The sequence below is a fragment of the Fistularia commersonii genome, chromosome 6 (genome assembly GCF_037954325.1).
Source record: "Fistularia commersonii isolate RoL2024-O1a breed Wild chromosome 6, RoL_Fcom_v1.0, whole genome shotgun sequence".
Classification (NCBI taxonomy): domain Eukaryota; kingdom Metazoa; phylum Chordata; class Actinopteri; order Syngnathiformes; family Fistulariidae; genus Fistularia; species Fistularia commersonii.
This window is the reverse complement of record NC_141289.1, coordinates 19,136,998-19,157,554: the sequence shown is the minus strand read 5'-3', so window position 1 is coordinate 19,157,554 and position 20,557 is coordinate 19,136,998. Positions and strand designations below refer to the sequence as shown.

At 43.4% G+C, this 20,557-nt stretch overlaps 1 protein-coding gene across 2 annotated transcripts in view; it reads right to left on the bottom strand.

The window, feature by feature from the left end:
* Nucleotides 1-20,557, bottom strand: part of LOC147233567 (von Willebrand factor D and EGF domain-containing protein) — a 46,897-nt gene that overhangs the window by 15,290 nt on the left and 11,050 nt on the right. For both annotated transcript variants that reach the window (XM_086148534.1, XM_086148535.1), the window contains exons 6-18: nt 19,263-19,328; nt 18,876-19,108; nt 15,283-15,372; nt 14,980-15,112; nt 13,653-13,870; nt 10,560-10,633; nt 7,174-7,456; nt 6,867-7,069; nt 4,221-5,098; nt 3,765-3,901; nt 3,514-3,675; nt 3,330-3,434; nt 2,698-2,812 (exon numbers count right to left, since the gene is read on the bottom strand). In XM_086148534.1, coding sequence (XP_086004660.1) covers nt 2,698-2,812; nt 3,330-3,434; nt 3,514-3,675; nt 3,765-3,901; nt 4,221-5,098; nt 6,867-7,069; nt 7,174-7,456; nt 10,560-10,633; nt 13,653-13,870; nt 14,980-15,112; nt 15,283-15,372; nt 18,876-19,108; nt 19,263-19,328 — 2,697 coding nt within the window. The remainder of the gene's footprint in view (nt 1-2,697; nt 2,813-3,329; nt 3,435-3,513; nt 3,676-3,764; nt 3,902-4,220; nt 5,099-6,866; nt 7,070-7,173; nt 7,457-10,559; nt 10,634-13,652; nt 13,871-14,979; nt 15,113-15,282; nt 15,373-18,875; nt 19,109-19,262; nt 19,329-20,557) is intronic.

The following is a 20,557-nucleotide window of genomic DNA, read 5'->3' as shown; positions in this document are numbered from 1 at the left end:
TCGGACCGCTTGTTGATTAACCGCTGAACCGACTACAAATAAATAAAGATCTGATGGCGTGGTGAGATCATGCCGCTCACACACACACACATTGATCCAAGAACAATTACATTATATCACATGCAGGACCCTTTTGAAAGGATTTAAATGGAAAAATACATAGCGGCAGCTTTAAATTAAGGGGAATGTTGAGCCGCTTTTTGTAATACAGTGCATTTTGTAATAAGCGTCCAAAATGTAGTAACTCTTTTATTTCATTTTGTAATAAAGACGCATTTTGTAATAAATTTTGCCGCATTATGTAATAAGTTATTATATTTTGAGAAGATTATTACAAAATGCACTTGCAACTTTTTTATTCTCTAGGAAATGTAATAACATGGAATTTATAGAATATTCTCTGTTAATGCAACCTTTGAATAGTGCACTGATAGTAATTGCTAAGTACTGCTGCTAGGCTAATACAGTGATGCTAATAATAGGCCTAGCTTTTACAAATACTTTAAAGTGAAATAAAGTACAATTAACAAACAAATAAACTATGCTTTAGAATTGTTATTACATAATGCACCATGTTATTACATTTCCTAGAGAATAAAAAAGTTGCAAGTGCATTTTGTAATAATCTTCTCAATATGTAATAACTTATTACATAATGCGGCAAAATTGATTACAAAAATGCGTAGGGGCAGTTTATTACAAAATGCGGCAGTTTATTACAAAAAGCGGCAGTTTATTGCAAAATGAAATGAAAAAGTTATTACATTTTGGACGTTCATTACAAAATGCACCGTTATTACAAAATGCGGCTCAACAGGGAAGCTATTTTTTAAGGATTTATTTATTCCTCTGGAAGCATAAAATCAAATATAACAAGACACCATTTCTGAACATTTTTTATATTTGTGAGGCTGAAATTCAGCCTTAGTTGCCTTTTTCAACATTAAACCTGCTGGACCCCTTTTGAAAAAGGATTTAAATAGAAAAATACATATCGGCAGCTTTACATTCAGGGAAAGCTATTTTTTAAGGATTTATTTATTTCTCCGGAAGCATAAAATCAATTATAACAAGACACGTTCAGACCATTTCTGAACATTTGAGATATTTGTGAGGCTGAAAGTCAGCCTTAAAAGGCTTTTTAATGCAAATTGAATCCAGGGGGCGGCAATTTGCTTTTTTCCAGTGGAAATCAACCATGAGACCAACGCCCCCCACCACCCCACCCCGACCCCGAGCGGTGAAGCGACAGGTCGGGACATGCCGGGAAAACCCAGACCTCCGACGCTTTCATCTGCTAACGGAGACAAACAGGGCCGGCAGAGGCCACGTTAAGATAAATACTGTTTTCCCTGGTCGTCGTCAAAAGAAAGCACCCTCCGGTCGCCCCCGGGGCAAACACAAACAGGAGGAAGAGGCCAGCACCTGAGGATAAACTGAGAGGACGTCTTCTTTTTTTTTTTTTTTTTTTTTTTAATCTTTGACATCATTTCTTGAACCCATTTCTACTGTTTTTTTTTTTTAATTTTATTTCTTTTGATTTATAAAGTCACCCCATTCATGAGTACCAGTGATCAGCAATAGAGACGTGATCAGTATGCGTGATCAAATAATCTGCAGACAATCCAAATAATACAGCTTTTGCCTCCTCACTTGTTTAAATTTTTTTTTTTTTTTGCAATTTGGTTCTTGCCATGTATAGTTCTTTAGCGTTTTTTTTTTTTTTTTTGCAGTATTTGAAAATTATTTTTGTCATGAAATAGATATATTCTCGCCTAAGAAGAAAAAAAAAAGTAAAATTAAACTGAAATTCATGTTATCTTACAAGAATCGGAAGATACTAAACCACCCGACGAACAAAAGGGTTGTAAAGTTCTCATCGGTCTTCATCGCCAGATTTACCGCACAGCAAATTCATCATTATTCAAATTTCAGCGCGGCAAAGTATTTTCAATGGCGAGTACCTTATGAAATTATTAAATAAAAATATAAAATTGGATTTCTGTCCACAAATAATTTCTACTTTCTTTCTTTGCTTTATATTTTAATTCTTAATTCTTTAAAAATGTATTTGAATTTTTTTTTATTTACTCATTTACGGTACATATTGCATTGGATTTCAATGTTTATTGTACGTTACAATGATCCAAAAGTGTTTTGTGTACCATAAGAGTGTGGGAAGCGTTATACAGTTGACCATGAGTTGATAAAAGTTTGGTAAAGGTTGGTAAAATATCAAAATTATCACGTCTCTACTTTGCGGAAATTCACTCCCGCGAAAAGTGGATATTGCATTTGTATTTAAGATGAATTTAATTATATGGCTTTTATCGAACAAAAATCTGCAAAAGATTTTCTCCAAAATGATCTCAAAGTAGGGAGAAAATAACAAAACACACCTGGTGTTAGTTCTCAGTCAACCTAGATGAGGTGCGGGTGTATTTACGAGCGTTACGGGATGGTTTTGAGAAAAAAAAACAAAAAAAACAAAAAAACAAAACAAAAAAAAAAAAACAGAAGAGAAGGGTTTTCCTCCTTGTTTTCAGCCAAACCCGAATGTACCTTTTCACGAGACAAAACCCAGATGTGGCTGGATGGAGCTTTATTCAGATCCGCTATCGGCTTATGGGCCGGCCACATCTGTTCTTCGTTCAAATAAAAAGTCTTCCTGTCTGATCCCCGGTAAGTTGTCTGTACCTTGGTTGACGGACCAGGTGAACCGGGAGGAATCCGGGTCGCAGAGGAGGCAGGGGCTGCCGGGGTTGGGGTCCCCCTCGGCGAAACACATCCCGTCGATGTTGCACGTCCGGTCCTGGCCGGCGGAGGAACGAGCGAGAGATATTAGTTTATGGATGTTATTTCAGGCTGTTTGTCCCGCTTTTTGTGGAGACGAGAGGTACCACAGGAAATCCAATTAATTTATTTTAGCTTTGGGCAAAAAAGGGGGAGGCGAAAAGACCGGCGTCTCCGTGCAACTGTGTGTGTTCTCTTGTTTATGGGGCCCCATGTTTTACTGTCTGCACTCCTATTAAACCAGTTCCAGTAACAACAACACCCCCCCTTCGCCCCCCTGCAGTGCGTCTCTTTTTGGCTAATGTTAGCTTTCTACGCTAGCCAGCTGCCGCACGACGGGGCGGCGGCGGTAAATCACACCGTTTCTGTTTAAGTCATTGGGGCCGGCGATGACTCCTAGCAGAAAATCCATCTCGCCGCGCTTTTCCACTTTAACACCCGCTCGGATTTTCCAACCCCGTTTTCCGATAAGGAAAGATTTCAGCCTCCGTTTTTTTAAAATGAAAACGTAACGTGGCGATAACAATGCGAGTTACCTTTAACTTACAGAGTCCTGAGCGGGATGCGTCGCACACCTGACAAACGCCATCGTAGATAGTCACCACCTTGGGTCGGCTGTACTGGGAACCGTCGTTGGTGACCTGGGACGAAAGGGGCGAGCGGATCGGACGATTGAGCTCCGACCGACCGGGCGAAAGACATTTCGGACGGTTGTCGTACTTTCAGCTCCCAGCGAGCGTAGGGTTTGTCGTCCATCATGAATTCTTCTGTGTTGATGGCGGTGCTGCTCAGGACGGGGACGTTGCAGTCCAGAGCCTTGGAGCTGAGGAAGCTAGCTTTGCTCCTCTGCTTTTCCCCCTGAACCCAAACGCCGTTCATGTACTGTTGAGACAAATCGGGACATTTCGGGGAGCGGGGTGAGAAAAAAAAGCTCGACGGAGGAGTTCACCTTCGAGCTCGCCGTCGCTCACCTTCAGCCTGGTGGCGTGACAGCTCAGGTCGGGGGAGTCGACGAAGCCCAGGCCGAAGACCCGCACGCTGCGGCAGTCGAACGCCCTGATGTCGCACAGACCGCCGTTCTCGATATCCGTTAACTCGACCGGCTGGCCTGCGGGACGAGAGAAAAGTGGATTTTTGTTTCTCACCTACGTGAACAGTTGCGGAACCATCCTGAGCACAAATGGGAAGCTCGTCTTAAAACATCCTGAGGAAACACCAGCAAAGTTAAGGGCAAAAACAAGCTAACAAGCTAACAAGCTAACAAACTCTGTTGTGTTCTTTTGTGAAACTTTTTAAATTCCAGGTCTGTCCGGGTAATTTTTAATCACCGGCCTGTAAATTCAACTTCAGAAAACGGCGTTCCGTCGCGTAAAATGCGGGAATTAAGTTAGCTCTGATGGACCGTATGGGTTGCCATGGTTACTCACTAATAGCAAGGCTGCAGTCGTAGGAGCTGAAACTCCGACGGCACTGGCAGCCCCACTCCGTACACTCTCCATTCCCGTTGCAGAAGTTGGGGCATCGCAGAGCGGTCAGCACTTCCCCCGACGCTCCCGACCCTCCGACCAGCTCCGCCGCCCTTCGCGTTCGGTTCTCCAGCAGCCTCCGCTCGCATTCGTTCTCCAGGTACGGCAGCAGCTCCTCGTCCCAGGCCAGGTCGTCTTTCAGCTGCAGGTCCAGGATACAAAGATCCACCGCTTCGTCCAAGCGGCGCCCCAACAACCCCCGGCACACCGTGCCAACGGTGGAACCGGCCAAAGCCGCCTGGCAGACCTCCAGCGCCTTGCCCGAGGTCAGGCCGCTTGGCGTGGGCCACCGGGGTCGGACCTGCGGCCGGGCTTCCGCCAGGTGATCCTCGGGGAAGAAGTAAGCGAAGCTTTCCAGATCGGCCTGTCGGAGGCTTTGAGCGGCGAAGACCGGCCGGAATTCCGACACGGCCTGCCTCTTTGGCCTCTCCATGGAAAGCAAGAGGTCCTCCCTGAGCTCGGAGTCCAGTTCATCTTGGCGGAGAGAACTTCGCCTCCACTTCAGAGGACGACTCGAGGACATGTTTAGGATGCTCTCCTCTCTTTCTTCGCTCTGAAGGTACTCCCGCGTGGTGTCCATGGAGGGGAACACTGATGTGTAATCCACATTGTCGTAAGCGACGCAGTCTGAGTGAGCCGAGGGGTCGTAGAGGTTCCTCATCCCCCGGCTGGCGTGAAGAGTCGTGCTGAGACCTTTTTGGCAAAGACAGAAAGGCCTTCTGTCCTCTTGCCTTCTTCCAGGTGGCAGCTTGTCAAACAAACTCTCACCGGCAGCGATCCTAACAGGAACAAACAAAAAAGGTCCAGAGTGTAACCGAGCCCTGATTGCAGATAGCAAACGGAAAAAAAAACATTGATATATTCATCGTAGTTTTATTTTTCTGCGTCGCTACCACAATCTAGAGAGGTGACCTCATTCTCGTCGATGCCGAGTCTGATCAACGACATTTGCGGAGAACGGCTTTTCATAGGCGAGAAAGTTTCCACAGCGTTTGTTTTCGTTCGGCTTCGCTACATCCAAACCAAACGCCGCTCGTTCTTCTCGCACGCTACATATTTTCAGGGAACGCTAATAGTTTTTAGCCTCTCCGTCTTTTGAATCCGTTGTCGTGTTTCTGCACAAAATGAATCGCTTCCCTCTCCGACACATCTCGTCCTTCTGGAATCACTGAAGACGCCAGTTTGACCTCATTATCGAAGCATTCTTGAGAGATTTGTGGAATTACTCACTGACAAACGATCCCAATGAGACGGGTTCTGTTGTAAACTGCTTGCAAACTAACACCACGACTTGCGCTAAATTAACCTCGTCTTATGAGCGAAATGAGTCTTTCATAGCGACAAAAGGACCTGGTCCACCTATTTCTTTGTCCTTCTGCTTTAAATGGGACCAGATTTGTAAAAGTGTGAACTCGCTCCCCGATTTGGAAATGCTGTCTCGTGCTTTGTTATGAATTTGTTTAGCTCAGGGGCGTCCAAACGTTTTCGCAAAGGCGACCATATTTGGTGACCAAAATTTGCGAGTGCCGACCGTTCAGCCTGACGTTCTCTGAGGCATCCAAGGAAAAAAAAAAACAGTCAAACTCTGTTCCTTTGGCCTCTAATTTTCTCTTAATGTCAGATGAAACGTCTTCAGTACGGCAGCGTTACCACCCAGAGGAAACATGAGCAAACTCTTGCTTCTTCACAAATTTACTCCACCATTTTCATCATGCAGTCTTTAATAAATTCACCCCCAGTATCTCACAGCTTGTCTTTGTGGCATTTTCATTTGATTCGCGGGCTCTAGTAAAAAAAAAAAAAAAAAAAAAAAAGCACTGCCGTGCCGCTAAAAAACAGCTTCTGGTTGCTTCAAGTTTCCATTCCCAGTTAGCTTGTTGCAGTTTGCGTGCTTCGTCTCGTGATGCCATTTGATGTTGATTTCTTTGCAAAGAGCCACAGTCTCCTTGCATATCAGGAAAGTTTTTTTTTTTGTGTTTCGGAGAAAAATCACCCCAATTTCTTGTCCTGAAAGCCATTGTTGTCAATGTTCTTTTTTTTAAGTTCCAGTCGTCATTTTTGAAATGGTCTGGAAAGGATCACATAATGCCCTTTGACCTTTGTAAAAAGGGTCAGAGTTTCCCGTGGTGAGTGTGTGGCCACAAATCTACTGCCGTCTTCTGGTGAAATGCAAAATCGCTTTTTGTACACTTTTATCCTCTGGTCAACAGTGCTGGCGGATGCATATTATTGATTTTATGACACAGGCTGCGGGCCGGTGTCAATCTGAACACGGGCCGCATTTGGCCCGCGACCCGGACTTTGGATATGCCTGGTTTAGCCTCCTTTGAGCACCGTAAATAACATTACACTGACAATTCATGACAATAAAATTCAGACATATGTATGATTGCCAATGACAAAAAAATGATTGGAACGAGACAATTCTGATCGGGTTGGACAATCTGCAAAAAATTCCCTGTTATTTTTCATTCCAAGCGTCGCGTTTTTTGACCGAATCCAGATTCTGAGCAGAAACTCTACACGTTCTGTCCATTTCCGACTGACCTCCAGTCCTCGATAAACAGGTTCAGGTCATCCGGGCCATAAGAACCGCCGCGCGCGTCCTGGAAGTCGTTGTTGCCGTTGCGATCAAAAGTGCCGCAGAGGCCTCGGGAGTTTCCATAGTCGATGCTCGGAGCCCGGATGGAGAGGCTCATCCCCCAGCCGCCCACGTCGGCCCTGACGAAGGCCCCGGACGGAAAGATCAACTAAAAGAGGAAGGCGGATCAGACAGGGGATAACGCAGACTTTTTATGCAGTGAAAAAAACAAATTATCCTGGGGAGGTGTAGTCAAAATGATGGGATACCTACGGTGACCTTCTTTCCCTGGTGGGATTCCAGAACCCGGACCCGGCTTCCCTTGCCGTCCCCGTCGCCAAGGACCTTCAAGCTGAGCTGCGCCCTGGCTTCCTGGGGTTGTCCGTTGCACATGTCAAAGACGGCCACGTCGTTGCCCTCCCGCGCCGCCACGCCGCAGCTGCAGGCGACGCCGTAGTGCCGGCTGCCGCAGTCCCACTGCCGAGAGTGGACCTCGAAGTCTCGGGCCAAGCTCCGATAAAGGACGAAGGTGCCGGTCTGGTGGTTTTCGTAACGCCTGTGCTCGGCAAATTGGGCGGAACACACATATTTGTCAGTATCTTCAAAAAAAAAAAAGAGCCCCGCCAACCAACTCGGTCTGGTTTGAGTTGTTGAATAACTTCACACGTCACACGAGATGTGTCTGCAGAACAGTCGCAGAGGAACTTATTCAGTCCCATTGCTGCCAGTGGAACCACCAATCATTGAATAATGAAAGCCTTCCTTCAAGCCAATACAGTTTGACAGCTGCAAAGACGTCCTCAAATTTAATTCACAAGCATCCCCAAATGCTCTTTTTTGCACTTCCCCACGACCTCCATCTCTATTTTTTACTCCCCTCACCTGTGTAATACTTATTTTTATGTTTATATCATGCATATATTCCCCAGGATCTCCTACTGAGACTGTTATTTTCGTAACCACCGCACTGCACTTTTTTTTTTCCCCTCTTTTTATATCTTGTTTTATATTATGTATCCTGTAAATAGTCCTTTATTTGCGCTGTCTTCCGTCTACAAGCCGTGACATTTGAATTTCCCCTCTGCTAGATCCATAAACTCTATCTTATCATGTCTTAACTACTTTGACAGCCAAGTCAATTCTCCAGCTGGGATGTTAGATACTCAAGTAACGTCTGATATCTACTAGCAAACAACAACTGAGTTAGCAGTGAATGATGTTGTACAGTTGTGAAGGTTGCAGACTTTCTCCATCGCTCTTGAATCTCAATGGGCTGTTCCTCAGGAAAAGCACCGTCTCATAGAAGTGCAATGATCATTGACATTTCATGGATGGAAACACCAGCTGTGACAATTTGTTTAACAGAAAAACTCATCATAACTCAATAATGTTATTCAATGCAAGTGATACTGCTTTGCGGTTCATCATCATCTACATACAGCTGGCTTAAACGAACAAGAAAAACAAGAGAAAACAAATAAAAAAAAAACAACAAGAAAAAGGACAACAAAAACAAAGACGAAAAAATTATAAATTTAAAACAAAAAATTAAGAAAAGACATTTGACTGATTCTTGCAAGTAATTTTATAAGAGAATCTAATAATCTTAATCTGGATTTTCCCACCACTTTGAGACAAACATCGTGGACGAAACAGCTGCAAAAGCTAGTAAAAGAGCTGCTGCTGTCACGGCGGGGAGTGTGCGATATTAGGATACAACTATGGGACAAAAGGGAGAGTAAAAAGATAAAATCGCGTTAAAAGGACAAAAAGTAACCGCTGCTGTAAAATCAGACGACTTCACAGAAAAGTGTGGTGAAGCGACAGAGAACTGAAGCAACCTTCCAGAGTGAGATCTGCTCCGATGGAACCGGAGCCTAAATAAACACAGATTCACTTCACAAACATTCTGAGGCGCTGGGATATTAAAATCTGGCATCATTTCGAAATCCAACACTTCTCCCCTTCGGGCAAAGACAGAATGAGACTGAATAAAAGCTGAACCCTCTCTGTCTCGGATGGATCGTCTTTGCCTGGATGAAAGTTCAGCAGAAATATTCTTTTACGTCCTTTTGTCCACTGGAGAGGGACTCTGAGCACAAGTCCGAATGTCAAGCGAGCGAAGGCCAACTTCTGCCCTTCTCTTCAATTATTGGTCAATATATTGCAGCTGCTTTTCCCCTGTAGCCGCAACGCCATCAGTGACATGGGGATATATGGAGAAGGTTGTCTGTGGAGGGCTGGAAAATTGCCGAACTTGACGCAAGCCCAAACTACAGGTGCTAATACTCTCTCCCCTGTGGGTGTCAACGGTCGCATGTTGTTTAGAGTCGTTATTCGGCAGCAGCTGCTGATGCACGTGGCTCTTGTCTGGCTTCGGAAATGTTTTGCCACCTGCTCGTGTTGCAGACAGGTCTTCCACTTCAAGGGAAAGGGTAGTTGTCACGCTGTGAGGCCTGCTCCATTCTCAACTTCTCATCTCCGCATTCATGTCGTCTTTCATCGCCGGCGCAAATTGCCGCCGTCCAGCCGCAGAACCCGATTGGCTCCGAGGTAGCTAATCTTTAAATCTACCTCAACTTTGGCCTTCATATACAGATCCGTATTTGAGCATTGGCGGACACTTGGACCGCTCCCTTGTATGCTCCTGCAATTCTGGTGAAGTTATGTGGGAGGACCAGACCCCCCAAAAAAACAAATTTTAACCTCCAGGCCTTGACAAGGGAAACCACCTGTCTACTTGTAGAGCCCCAAGAAGTAGAACACACCAATAATGGGTTTAGCCTCTGACCCCCACCTTCTTTCTGTTGCTTATTACCAACGTAAGCTAAATTTGTTCACACGTCATAGTAACACATGGCTGTCTTTAACTGAACAACTGTTTTTTTTTTAATTTTTCGGACACGAGTGACGCTTTGCGATGTCTCGGACGTCCATCTGAAAGTCGTCCGTTGCCAAATATGCCCCAGTCCGACATGTTTGGCACCCAGGGGGGCTTTCAGGAGCGTCCGGGCAGATAGCTACACCGCTACAATCACGCTTGCACGTTTTCACAACTAATCGCGGATCGCCTCCTTGGCTCAGAGTGCCGGGGATCTGCAAGAGCCAAAGATCTTTTAGTCTTACACCAAAATCACTGTTGCAAACTCCAACTGGATCATCCCTCCTTTTTGTAAAGCTATAACAGAAAAAAATGCACATCCGTTGGAAGGTAGATGACATTATCTAGCTACTTCTAGGGTACTTTGGCAGCAGCTTTGTTGCTAGCGCTCGACGTCTCTGAGGTACAAAATGGGCGACGTTTCACCAAACAACATCTGCTTGCAGACGGGGCTTCCACAAACAGGGACGGCTACATCCCGTCTTATGTGTCAGCCCTGTGTAATAAAGGAAACTCAAACATTTGTCTCCCGTGGCAGAGTTTCCCCGAGTGTTTTTCCAAGTTGTTTTTTTTTTTTTTTTTCCACGTTATCATGTTAAACCGGGTAAAAGGAAACCATAATTCATTCGCCGTGTTTAAACGGCGCAGCCTTGCAGTTTCAGCCCATTACACACCGTCGCCCTGGAACGCGGCGTGAAGACGCAGGCGTGTCTTCACGACCGGCTTCGTAAAACGACGGCGTGACGTCTGCCGACAGACGACGGAGCGGCTAAATTACCTGCCGTCCAGGGTTATGATGTGCGGGTCGGTGAGAGAGTAGCAGATGGAAGTGGGGACGTCCTGAACCGTGACCTGGGGGCAGACGTAAAGCGAACAAAGATTAACGGGGGGGTGCGAGTTCCACCTCCTGACCTTCTGACCTCTGGGCTTTGAAGTTTTCACTAAACACAGATGGAAAAGTTCTCCGCAAAGAACCCGAGAGTCAACATGTCTGCAGGGCCGGCGTTGTGTCTTAAATAGCGTAATAGCTTTCGTAAATGCGACTAATAACCCACGGCAGCGCCCGGTACCCCCATCAGAAAGCTGAAAAAGTACTTTATACTCGTGTTTGTCCGTAAACAGCAAAATATATGAGTCTGCGTGCTTCTTGGAGCATTTCATTAAATCTAATCGCAGCTTTTTTTTGCATCCTTGGAAGCACTCACAGGTAATGATATAGAAAGTGGTGTTATGGTAATAATGTGGAAGCACGATGTGAACTCAAATGTTTGTTCCATAGTCGGAAAACATGTCTGTTTCATTAGAGCTCACGAGGTGCCGACAAACATCCCAGACTGACAGAATATAATGAGACTGAGCCAGATGGGGGATTAAAAAAAAAAAAAAAAGGCAAATTTTGCAAACAATTTTGTCATCAGTTCTTGTCTTAGACCTGGACAACTAGCACTTCTGAAAAACTTAGGAGGAACAACCTCACAGGGAAGCTTCTAATGTCCCTTCCCGGCTGCACTGTGGAGTTCATCTCACTTAGGAAGCCACTGCGGAGGACCGTCAACGACACCCGAAAAAATATATCCCATCCCATCACTTGAGGAGATCTATCACACTTGCTGCCTCAGGAGAGCCTACATCATCCTAAGAGATCCATCCCATCCCGGCCGCCACCAACTGTTGCCATCAAGAAGGCGGTTTAGGACAATCAATGCAAAGACAAACATTGAAAAACAGATTTTACCCCAGTGTACTGAACCTCACAAACACTAAACCCTTTTTTCCCCACTTTTTATCTATTTATTCTTCTAGATGTTATTCATATTTTTTATATTTTTGCCCTTATATTTTTTTTCTGATTTATATCCGCTATTGTTGTATTGCTGTGTTGTGTCCTGCTTTTTCAGGTTGTTTGTGTCTGTTTTTGATTCCAGTGAACCTGAGAGCTGCTATCTGTGAGTAACGACAATAAAAGTCCTGGATCCTTGAATTGAATATTTACAGGAGACGTCATAACACACAGTTCAACTGAGCCTGATCTCACAGGAAAACAAAAATTAAACCCCAAATTAGAAACTTAAATTTTAGTAGGAAATGCAAGAGCAACATAGTAATCCTGGCTATAATTCCTGGTTTGGGACGCATCTATTTTTCATTATACAACTTTGTTCACCAACGAAGAAGCAAAGAAATGTCGGATTTGTCCGATTTGTCCCGTCAACAACGCGTGATAGTAACCTGACACATGATCCACTGTTATTTCTTTTTATGAATATTCGAGCTATTATGCTATCATTCCAGCTTTTATCATGTAACTGTCAACGCTTCTGTTATTATTATTCAGGGGTCATTGGTGCCGATCCCTCCCGACCCCCAAACTCCTTCTTGTCTCCAACACAACTGTTGTTTTCCATCTTTTCGTCCACATTTTCAGAACCGGTTGAACGGCAGCGTTTCTCTTGGATTTCTGTAAATCATTTTTAAGCGTTTGGTTCAGATCTACTCAACATGGAAAATGTCATCAGACAATTGTGTTATGATTTGCTGCCGTATAAATAAAATCGGACCTGACTTCTCTTGTAAACTCTCAACCTGTAAACTCTCAACCTGGCACCTTCACTTGAGCGGAGGAACTGGATCTTTTAGTTAGAAAACACACTTAAAACTTTCGCTAAAGATGTGTTGACTGGAATTCTGGCAACATTTGTTTGCAGTGCACCGTCTGTTTACATTTTTAGAGTCTCGGCCCATTAGCTTGATTCATTTCATCACGTGTTTGTCTCTTGACCTAGCTTACCGCAGACACAGTTAGCTAACCGTGCCTGCAGTTAGCTAGGTCGGAAACTCCTCTGGAGATCTGAAATTTGGTCTGCAGACAGCGAGCTACAGTGTTACAAGATATCAACAACAGGACAGATGAAATTAGCATCAGCTAGCATTATACCTGAGAACTTCATTGAAGATAGGAGCGTCTGCACCATCTGTTTACGCTTCTAGAGTCTTGGCCCATTAGCTTGATTCATTTCGTCACGTGTTTGTCTCTTGACCTAGCTTACCGCGGACAGAGTTAGCTAACCGTGCCTGCAGTTAGCTAGGTCTGCGAAACTCCTCTGGAAATCGGAAATTTGGTCTGCAGACAGCGAGCTACAGTGTTACAAGATATCAACAGCAAGAAAGATGACATTAGCATCAGCTAGCATTATACCTGAGAACTTCATTGAAGATACGGCATGCAGGTGCTGCAGGAAATACAATAATAACTTGCTAAATTCTCCTCCCACTTTGTTAGCTGCTGCTTTCTCAAATAAGCTACGAGTTCTGCGCACTGACAGACATCAATGGCCTGAGGACTTTCCACAAACACCTCCGTGACTGACTTCAATAATCCTCCGAAAGCACCTCAAGGACATCTGAAGGGCCTCTCAGACGACTTCCCCAAACCCATTACCAAACCTCCCAAAAAAACCCAAACTGCCAGTTTCCCTTCAGGGCTTCCTATTAGGATGATGGGAGCATTGCTCCTCAGGGGCGCTAACCCTGCTGAAGGATCTCTCGCTGACCTCCCAAAACCCCTCACAGAGCTGACGGTGGACTCTGAAGAATGTCTGGAACTTTCCCATCGTACTCTGGAAAAACCCTCCAGGATCCCTTGAGCTCCCCGCAAAGCCGCTCACCCGAGTTCACCTTTGTTTGAGTCTCAGCATCAGATTTTTCAGAAGACCACGAGGACAGCTGGCACCCCGTGGACCGAGTGACCGAAATTTATCAAGATAAACGCCGTCCGCCTGTGATTGTCGTCATCCAAGAATCGAGGGAATGTCCACGTGAGGAGCAGAGGAAGATCGGCGATTTTGTATAAGATCGGACAAATCCTCCATACCTTCAGGGACAAGGGGATGTAGTTCCTCCAGAGTCGCGGCGCGCCGGCCGCAGGCGAGGCCGTGACGAGGCTGGGACGGTTCCCGTCACGAGTGAAGTCGGTGACGGCGGTGAGGAGAAACGCCGCCCGGCTGCAGCTGCCGTCGCCGCACGCCGCGGGCCGAAGCTCCACCTGACAGGCGGACAAGGCCACGTTGGAGACTTCGTGTGGGAGGCTGTCTGCGGTTATCAGCGAAGAGAGGCGGCGTTAGCGGACGACACGCAGCTGCTACGCTCGCCACGGCGGGGAAACTCACACAGAAGAAACCAGCTTTTTTTTTGATCACATAGTCACCATTTGATTATTGCATGCCAAAAAACAAAACACGTTAATATTTGCTTGGCTCTAAATCCAAACCCTTTAGCAATTCACTGAAAAGGAGACACACGGAGAAATTGAAATAGCACATGCATATAAAAATATATATACATCAGTGCGGTGAGGTTCATCGCTGGTGAGGCACATCTAGCATGAGGCAGAGAAACTGCGTGCCTCACTTAGACGTTCTTCGTAGACGTTTAATTAATAACTGCTCAGCACAGGAAACTAGTAACACACAGACAGTTGTTGACAAAAATACTACATTGGAAATGTAGTTCATATCGCAAAAGTGTTTGAATATTTTAGTAGCAACACAGAGAGACAGCAATAGTGCAGTGCTATCTTAGTGCAGTCAGCCGTCGTTGTGCAATCTACGTTGAGGCTCAACAGTCGGCAGCCTCACCACACATCTCTAAGAATTTGAACTGTTAATGTGAAAATCCAGCGATTTTGAAAAAAAACCCAATATCAAACCGATTAAAAGAAAAAAAGGCCTTTGTAATGCAAATCACTGATAAAAAACATTTCATAATTTTTTTCATTTTACATTTTTTTCTTTCCAATATTGGCAAGTGAGGCACAGCCTCTCCTGCCTCCCCTGACTGCACATATATACATATATATATATATATATATATATATATATGATTATATATAAGATTTATTGACATAATGAGACAGGATATGAAGTTAGTTGTGAGGAAGGAGGATACAGAAAATAGGGTTAGATGGGGAAGGTTGATTCACTGTGACGACCCCTGAAGGGAAAAGAATATCTATATATCTATATCAATATATATATATATATATATGGATAGCTAAATAGACACATATGCATATACACACGCTATCTAAAATAGTCATCACCGTCTACGCTTCAGATCTAAGAAAATAACTTCCAATGTTTGTAAGGTAGGTAAAGTTAAAAGTTGGTTAAAGCAACGTTTCTTTTATTTGCAGCTCTGACCGGGATCGTGGACGCTCAACGCCAAGGGGACTCCACAGTGGTCGCTATGGTAACAGGCGATGGGCACGGTGCTGTGGACAGCCACCTTGTGCTCCCGGCCGTCCTCCGCTATATGCAAGGACTCCGGAGAGAACTGAGGGGAAAATAGAAACAAAGGGTTTCTTTTGTCTGCTCAGGTTGTTGAAATAATTAAGCGAGCAGATCGAAAAATCACATTGAGGTAACCGGACCGGCTTAATATCTTGAAGATGTTTTACCACTCATCTAAGATTCCGGTTGCTGTGGTAAAATCCACTTGTTTACCTTCAACCCGGCGTAGAAACTCTCGCTTTCTCTCGGAGTGGATCTGCCGGCGCTGGAGTTTGCGCTGAAAGTCGACACGCTGCAGGAATACTGCAAGGAAAATGTGCTGTTAACCCAGAATGTTACAAAGTTTTCAAAAACAAAATATTGTTAATTCAATAAAATAATAAATAATATAGAATAATTTAAAAAAAAAACACAATTATTATTCACAAAATAGCAAAATTTTTGATGCATGGTTTTGGATATTTTTTTTTTAATTGTTTACTTTTTTTTTTGTAATTTCTTTTGCTGCACAAATGCAATTTTTAATTTGTAGTACATCTTGTAATAATCTAAAACTCGACAGGAAACTGAAATTAGTCGGGAGCCTTCAAATCAGATATCTGCTGGAGGGCTTCCGGGGGCGTTTATGACATCGGTATTCAAAGATGAGGAACTTATAACTGTAAAAAATGATTTTAAATAATAACTGATCATTGATAGGGCCAAAGACTGAACAAACAATGCCTGAAAATTCTTTTAAAGAGTCAATTGTTTCAAAATGATTTGTCAATAAATGCGATAAATGATTTGGTGTTTCTGTAAAAACACCAAAGTAAATGTAGTCGCTTGTTGTTGTCATTCCATTCTCATCCTGTTTATTTTTATCCTTATTGTCATTCTGTTATCTGTTCCTATCCTTGGTATTGTTTTTGTCCTTTTAATTGTCTCTTCTAATTATATTTATATTCATATGTATCGATGTAGTTATTGTTGCGCTACTGTGACAAGCTAATTTTACAATTATTTTGGCTGGAGAGCCACATTTCTTATTTAATTTTATGCGCGGGGGCTAATTCGGTATCCTGTAAATTAAAATGAAAATTGCAATTGAAATATTCAAATATTTGGCATTTTATTTCAACTTTAAAATCATTTATCATATATTTAAAAATCATTGATCATATCAATGTACCGATATTATTTTCTATGTAATCATCCACTAAAAAAATGAAACAAAAGGAAAAAATAAAGAGTTTCTAAATTCAAAATTGATTGAAAATATACTTATTAAAATATTCAAAGAAAATAGTTTAAAAAACAATAAAAAAACAACAAAACGGGCTGGATGTGAAAATATAAAATGGTCTTATCAATAAAGTATTATATGTTATGTTATGTTATGTTATGTTATGTTATGTTATGTTATGTTATGCTATGTTATGTTATGTTATGCTATGCTATGTTATTTCATTGTCTGGGTTTCATTTCGGCATAAACCAAACCATTACGCTGTTCTGCTTTTAAACTTTAAACATGTTTCTCCTTATATTTTGCTACATGTCAAGCAGCAGTAAAAACTAGAGTCAAATCTCCACAACACACTGATTTTGTTTTAAGAAATACGTCACGGTGGTACATCTGACACTGTAATTGTAATTCATCAAAACGTCCCCTTGTGTGGCTCAAAGCAAACCAGCGAGGTTTTAACTCAGGCGTGACCTCCGACCCCGCCTGACTGCAACATCAACACATGTTAAACACGGGCCCCGATGAGCCGGCCCAGCGCTCCGCCGCGCCTTCCAGACACAACCAACGCAGCCCCGCCGTCCAAACACGGCGGCGTGACAGCCTGCAGCTGCACGGGGGCCGCCGGCGGGGACGACCTCAGCAGGGCCGCCCGGGAAAACCTTAAAACCAACTAGGGGTTTCTGCGATGGCCGACTGTTAGCAGCGCCAGAATATTTATGATTGATGATTTATTGGTAGTTCTTGATAAAGTGTGAGGAAAGCGCACATGTTCTGCAAGAGACCAGCTCTGCCTTCCTGCCTGCAACTACACCTGCATTAGAAAATGGCCATGCGTGATCGAAAAACACAATTCTGCACGTGTGAGGACGCAATATTTATTAAATTCACGACTCTAAATATCATTTCATATTCCATTTTAATTCACATAATAATCAAACTAAAGTATTACAATAAATGTTTAATCTCCTTGACCTTGAACTGATTTTTTTTTTAAATTACTTCAACTAGATGAATAAATAAAAATACACTATGTTATTGTGTTTTTTATTTTTACATAAAAATTATACATTTATTCTTTTTAGGCCACGCTTGCTCTTTTGAGTAAGTAAGAAGGACATTTAGAAAGTGATATGTCAGTTGGTTATTCATAAAGTGGGTAAAGTAAGTATATTACTATGAATTTTCATATTTAAGTCAGTTGGTCAGTAATGAAGTCAAAAGCAATATTTATCATTTTGTATTTTCACTGCACCTGCTAATAAATCCCATTTCATCTTAATTCAGCTCACACTCAAACCAATGTATTACAGTAAAATAATGTTTATTCACCTTGAACTTCACTTTTTTTTGAGCATTATTTGATGAATATGTTGTGTCGTGTTTTTTATATTGTATATAATAATATTATTATATTAATATTGTTATTATATTGTATTTTCACTGCACCTGCTAATAATGTACATGACTGAAATAAACATATTACAATAAATGTTTATTCCCTTTGACCTTCAAATACCTTTTTTCATTAATTTGACTTCTACCGTATTTTTTTTTTTGTTATTTGTACAATTATTACTTATACGTAAATATAATTACTGTTTTCATTTTTAGCCGCTTTCACTCTTGCAAGTGACTAATTAAGTAAGTAGGAAATTTGAGTAAGTAAGTAGGTCAGAGGGTTATTCATTAAGTAGGTACGTTGTTAGAATTTTCATATTTAAGTCACTTTGTTGGTAATAAAGTCAAAAGGTGAATGAAGACATAAAAGTGAGTTGGTAATTTGCGAGTAAGTAGGTCAGTCTTTAGGTTTGGGAATAAGTGACTGACTGAGTCTGACAGCAACAGACAAAGTTCATGAGCGTTTGCAAAGTAAGTAGGTCATTAAGTAAATAAATGAATAAGTGAAAAAATGATAAAGTACCACAGGAACCAAGAGAGTAGCCACGCAAACAAGTTAAGTCTGTAAATAAGTTCAGTTAATCGTGAGGTAAATAGACTACTCCGAAAAATAAAGGGAACACTTAAACAACACAATATAACTCCGAGTCAATCAAAGTGTCCACTTGGGAAGCAACACTGATTCATTTTAACTTGTTTTAAGAACACGACATCAGCCTGGAGTGTGTTTTTACACACTGGAGTGTGTTTTGTAGTCCAGACCTCCACGGCTTCATACACTTGATTTCCATTTTTGCGTGATTTTGTTGTCAGCACATCTTACTATGTAAAAAAAACAAGTATTCGATCAAAATATTTCATTCCTTCGCATCTAGGATGCGTTCCCTTTATTTACTTGGTTAGTACAGGACGAGTATGTAAGGAAGTATCGGCCAATAAGGAGGTCAGAAGGTCAGCAAGGGGCTGGGAGTCGTTCAGCGAGCGAGCGAGACTTTACAAAACGAAAAAGAAAAGTATTTGTGATTTTTTTTTTTTTTTTTTGTGCGGAAACCGCTACGAGCGCTAAATGTTTCGAGAACTTGTACTTCCCGACTCCCGTTTTATCCAAAAAGATTAAATTAGAAGCACGTGATGCTGGTTCTCGTGAACCTGCCGCTGTTTTCCCCGGCCGGAGAATTTACCGTTTCCCCGAGCCTGAAGTGGAGGCCGTCCATCTCCACCAGCGAGAAGGGCTTCAGCGTGGTTTCCTGGCGGATCTCGGCCTTCATGCCGCGCCCGATGTTCCTGGCCCAAACCACCCGGTAGCCCAGCGGCCGGTTCCACGGCGGCGGGACGAAGGAGCACCTCAGGTGGACGCTGTGGGCGAACAGCTCCGGGGAGATCGTCGGGCGGGACGGCAGGGACGGCAGAGAGGCTGAGGGGAGGTAAGGACAATCTGTGAAGATGGCAAAGAAGAAGCGATCCAACCGGCGGAAACAGTCGGTAAAACGATAAAATACGGGCAAAAGAGCCAAAGAAAAGTTTCCAGGAGCTGCGGCGGAGGAGAATATTGACCCGCGTCTGCGTACCTGAACATCGCCCGTCCACTTCCACCTCACCTGCCGGACACGGTCTGGGTCCAACATCTGGAACCACTGGAACGGGAGCAGATCGGAAAGAAAGTCACTCCGTTTCCTTCGCCGGAATTCAATCGTTCGGCGGTTTGATACGCCGTAGCTGCTCTCCGTGAAGCCAGAAGCTCACAAATCCGCTTCAACCCAAAGACTGGCCTTTTTGCGTCTTCCTCATTAGATACCGATGAGCGTCTCTGATGGAAAAACCCCAATGCGGATCACGCGAAGCGCTCTTAAACAAGAATCTGGGGATGGTTTATCGCCACATCACTGATCTCTCTTGGAAATCTGTTTCAGGTTAAGTTTAAAATGATTCCAGCGTGAGTCGGACGATAAGGAATTCCATATGTTGAACGCCCGGATAGAAACAGCTGTGCGTCCAGGCGAAGACCCTGTAAATATCTGGTACTACACGGATGACACACCGCTGTAACACACAGCTGACGCTGAAATATGGGCGCTTTTACTTCATAAATCCCAGTGCAATGTTTCCAGATAAATAAAAGAAATGTGACTTAATATGTCAAACTTTGGCAAATTTTACGCTGCTTGAGAATCCTTTTATATCTATTGGATCCAGATCTGAATCCCTCTCAAAAATCAATGGGCCGAATCCACCGCTCCAAAAGAAATGGATGTCATGTTATCCTTCTATGAGCTAAAACGATTGTAAAGCACTTGATGTGCAGATGAAACCGACTCTTAAAGTCAAGATTCAATCCGTTCACGAACCAAACCGTAACCCGTGCACGGAACCGTCACCTTCCGATGCCGAAACAGAGGCTACGTTCGACAAAAAACAGACACAACCTGTTGATCTCAACTCAATCGCTTTCTCTCGAGGTTCCTCTTCCTCGAAAAGTGGAGTTGTTGCTAAAGATGGTCGGATGTCTGAACAAAGAGGGTCCAGGGGCGACTCGGATTATGGTTCGAGGTGAACTGGACCGGCCGCATCGTCCAAACAGCTCATCTTCCTTTCTCGAGCTCCAGGATGGATCATTTTATCAAGCAGTTGTTGCGCGATGCATAGGACGGCATCGTTTTTCAGCACCACAAATTAATGTCAAGTTCTTCACCACCACAAACACAATTTCTCCTGGAAGAATCCAACATAGCGCCACCGCCAATGTTCCCTGCGCAACTGCGGAATTTCGCAGTACTCGCACTCTCTCTGAGTACAAGAAACCCTATCCAGCGCGCTGCAATTGAATTAGATACATAACATTTTTTTCTGTATCATTTTGCTGTGT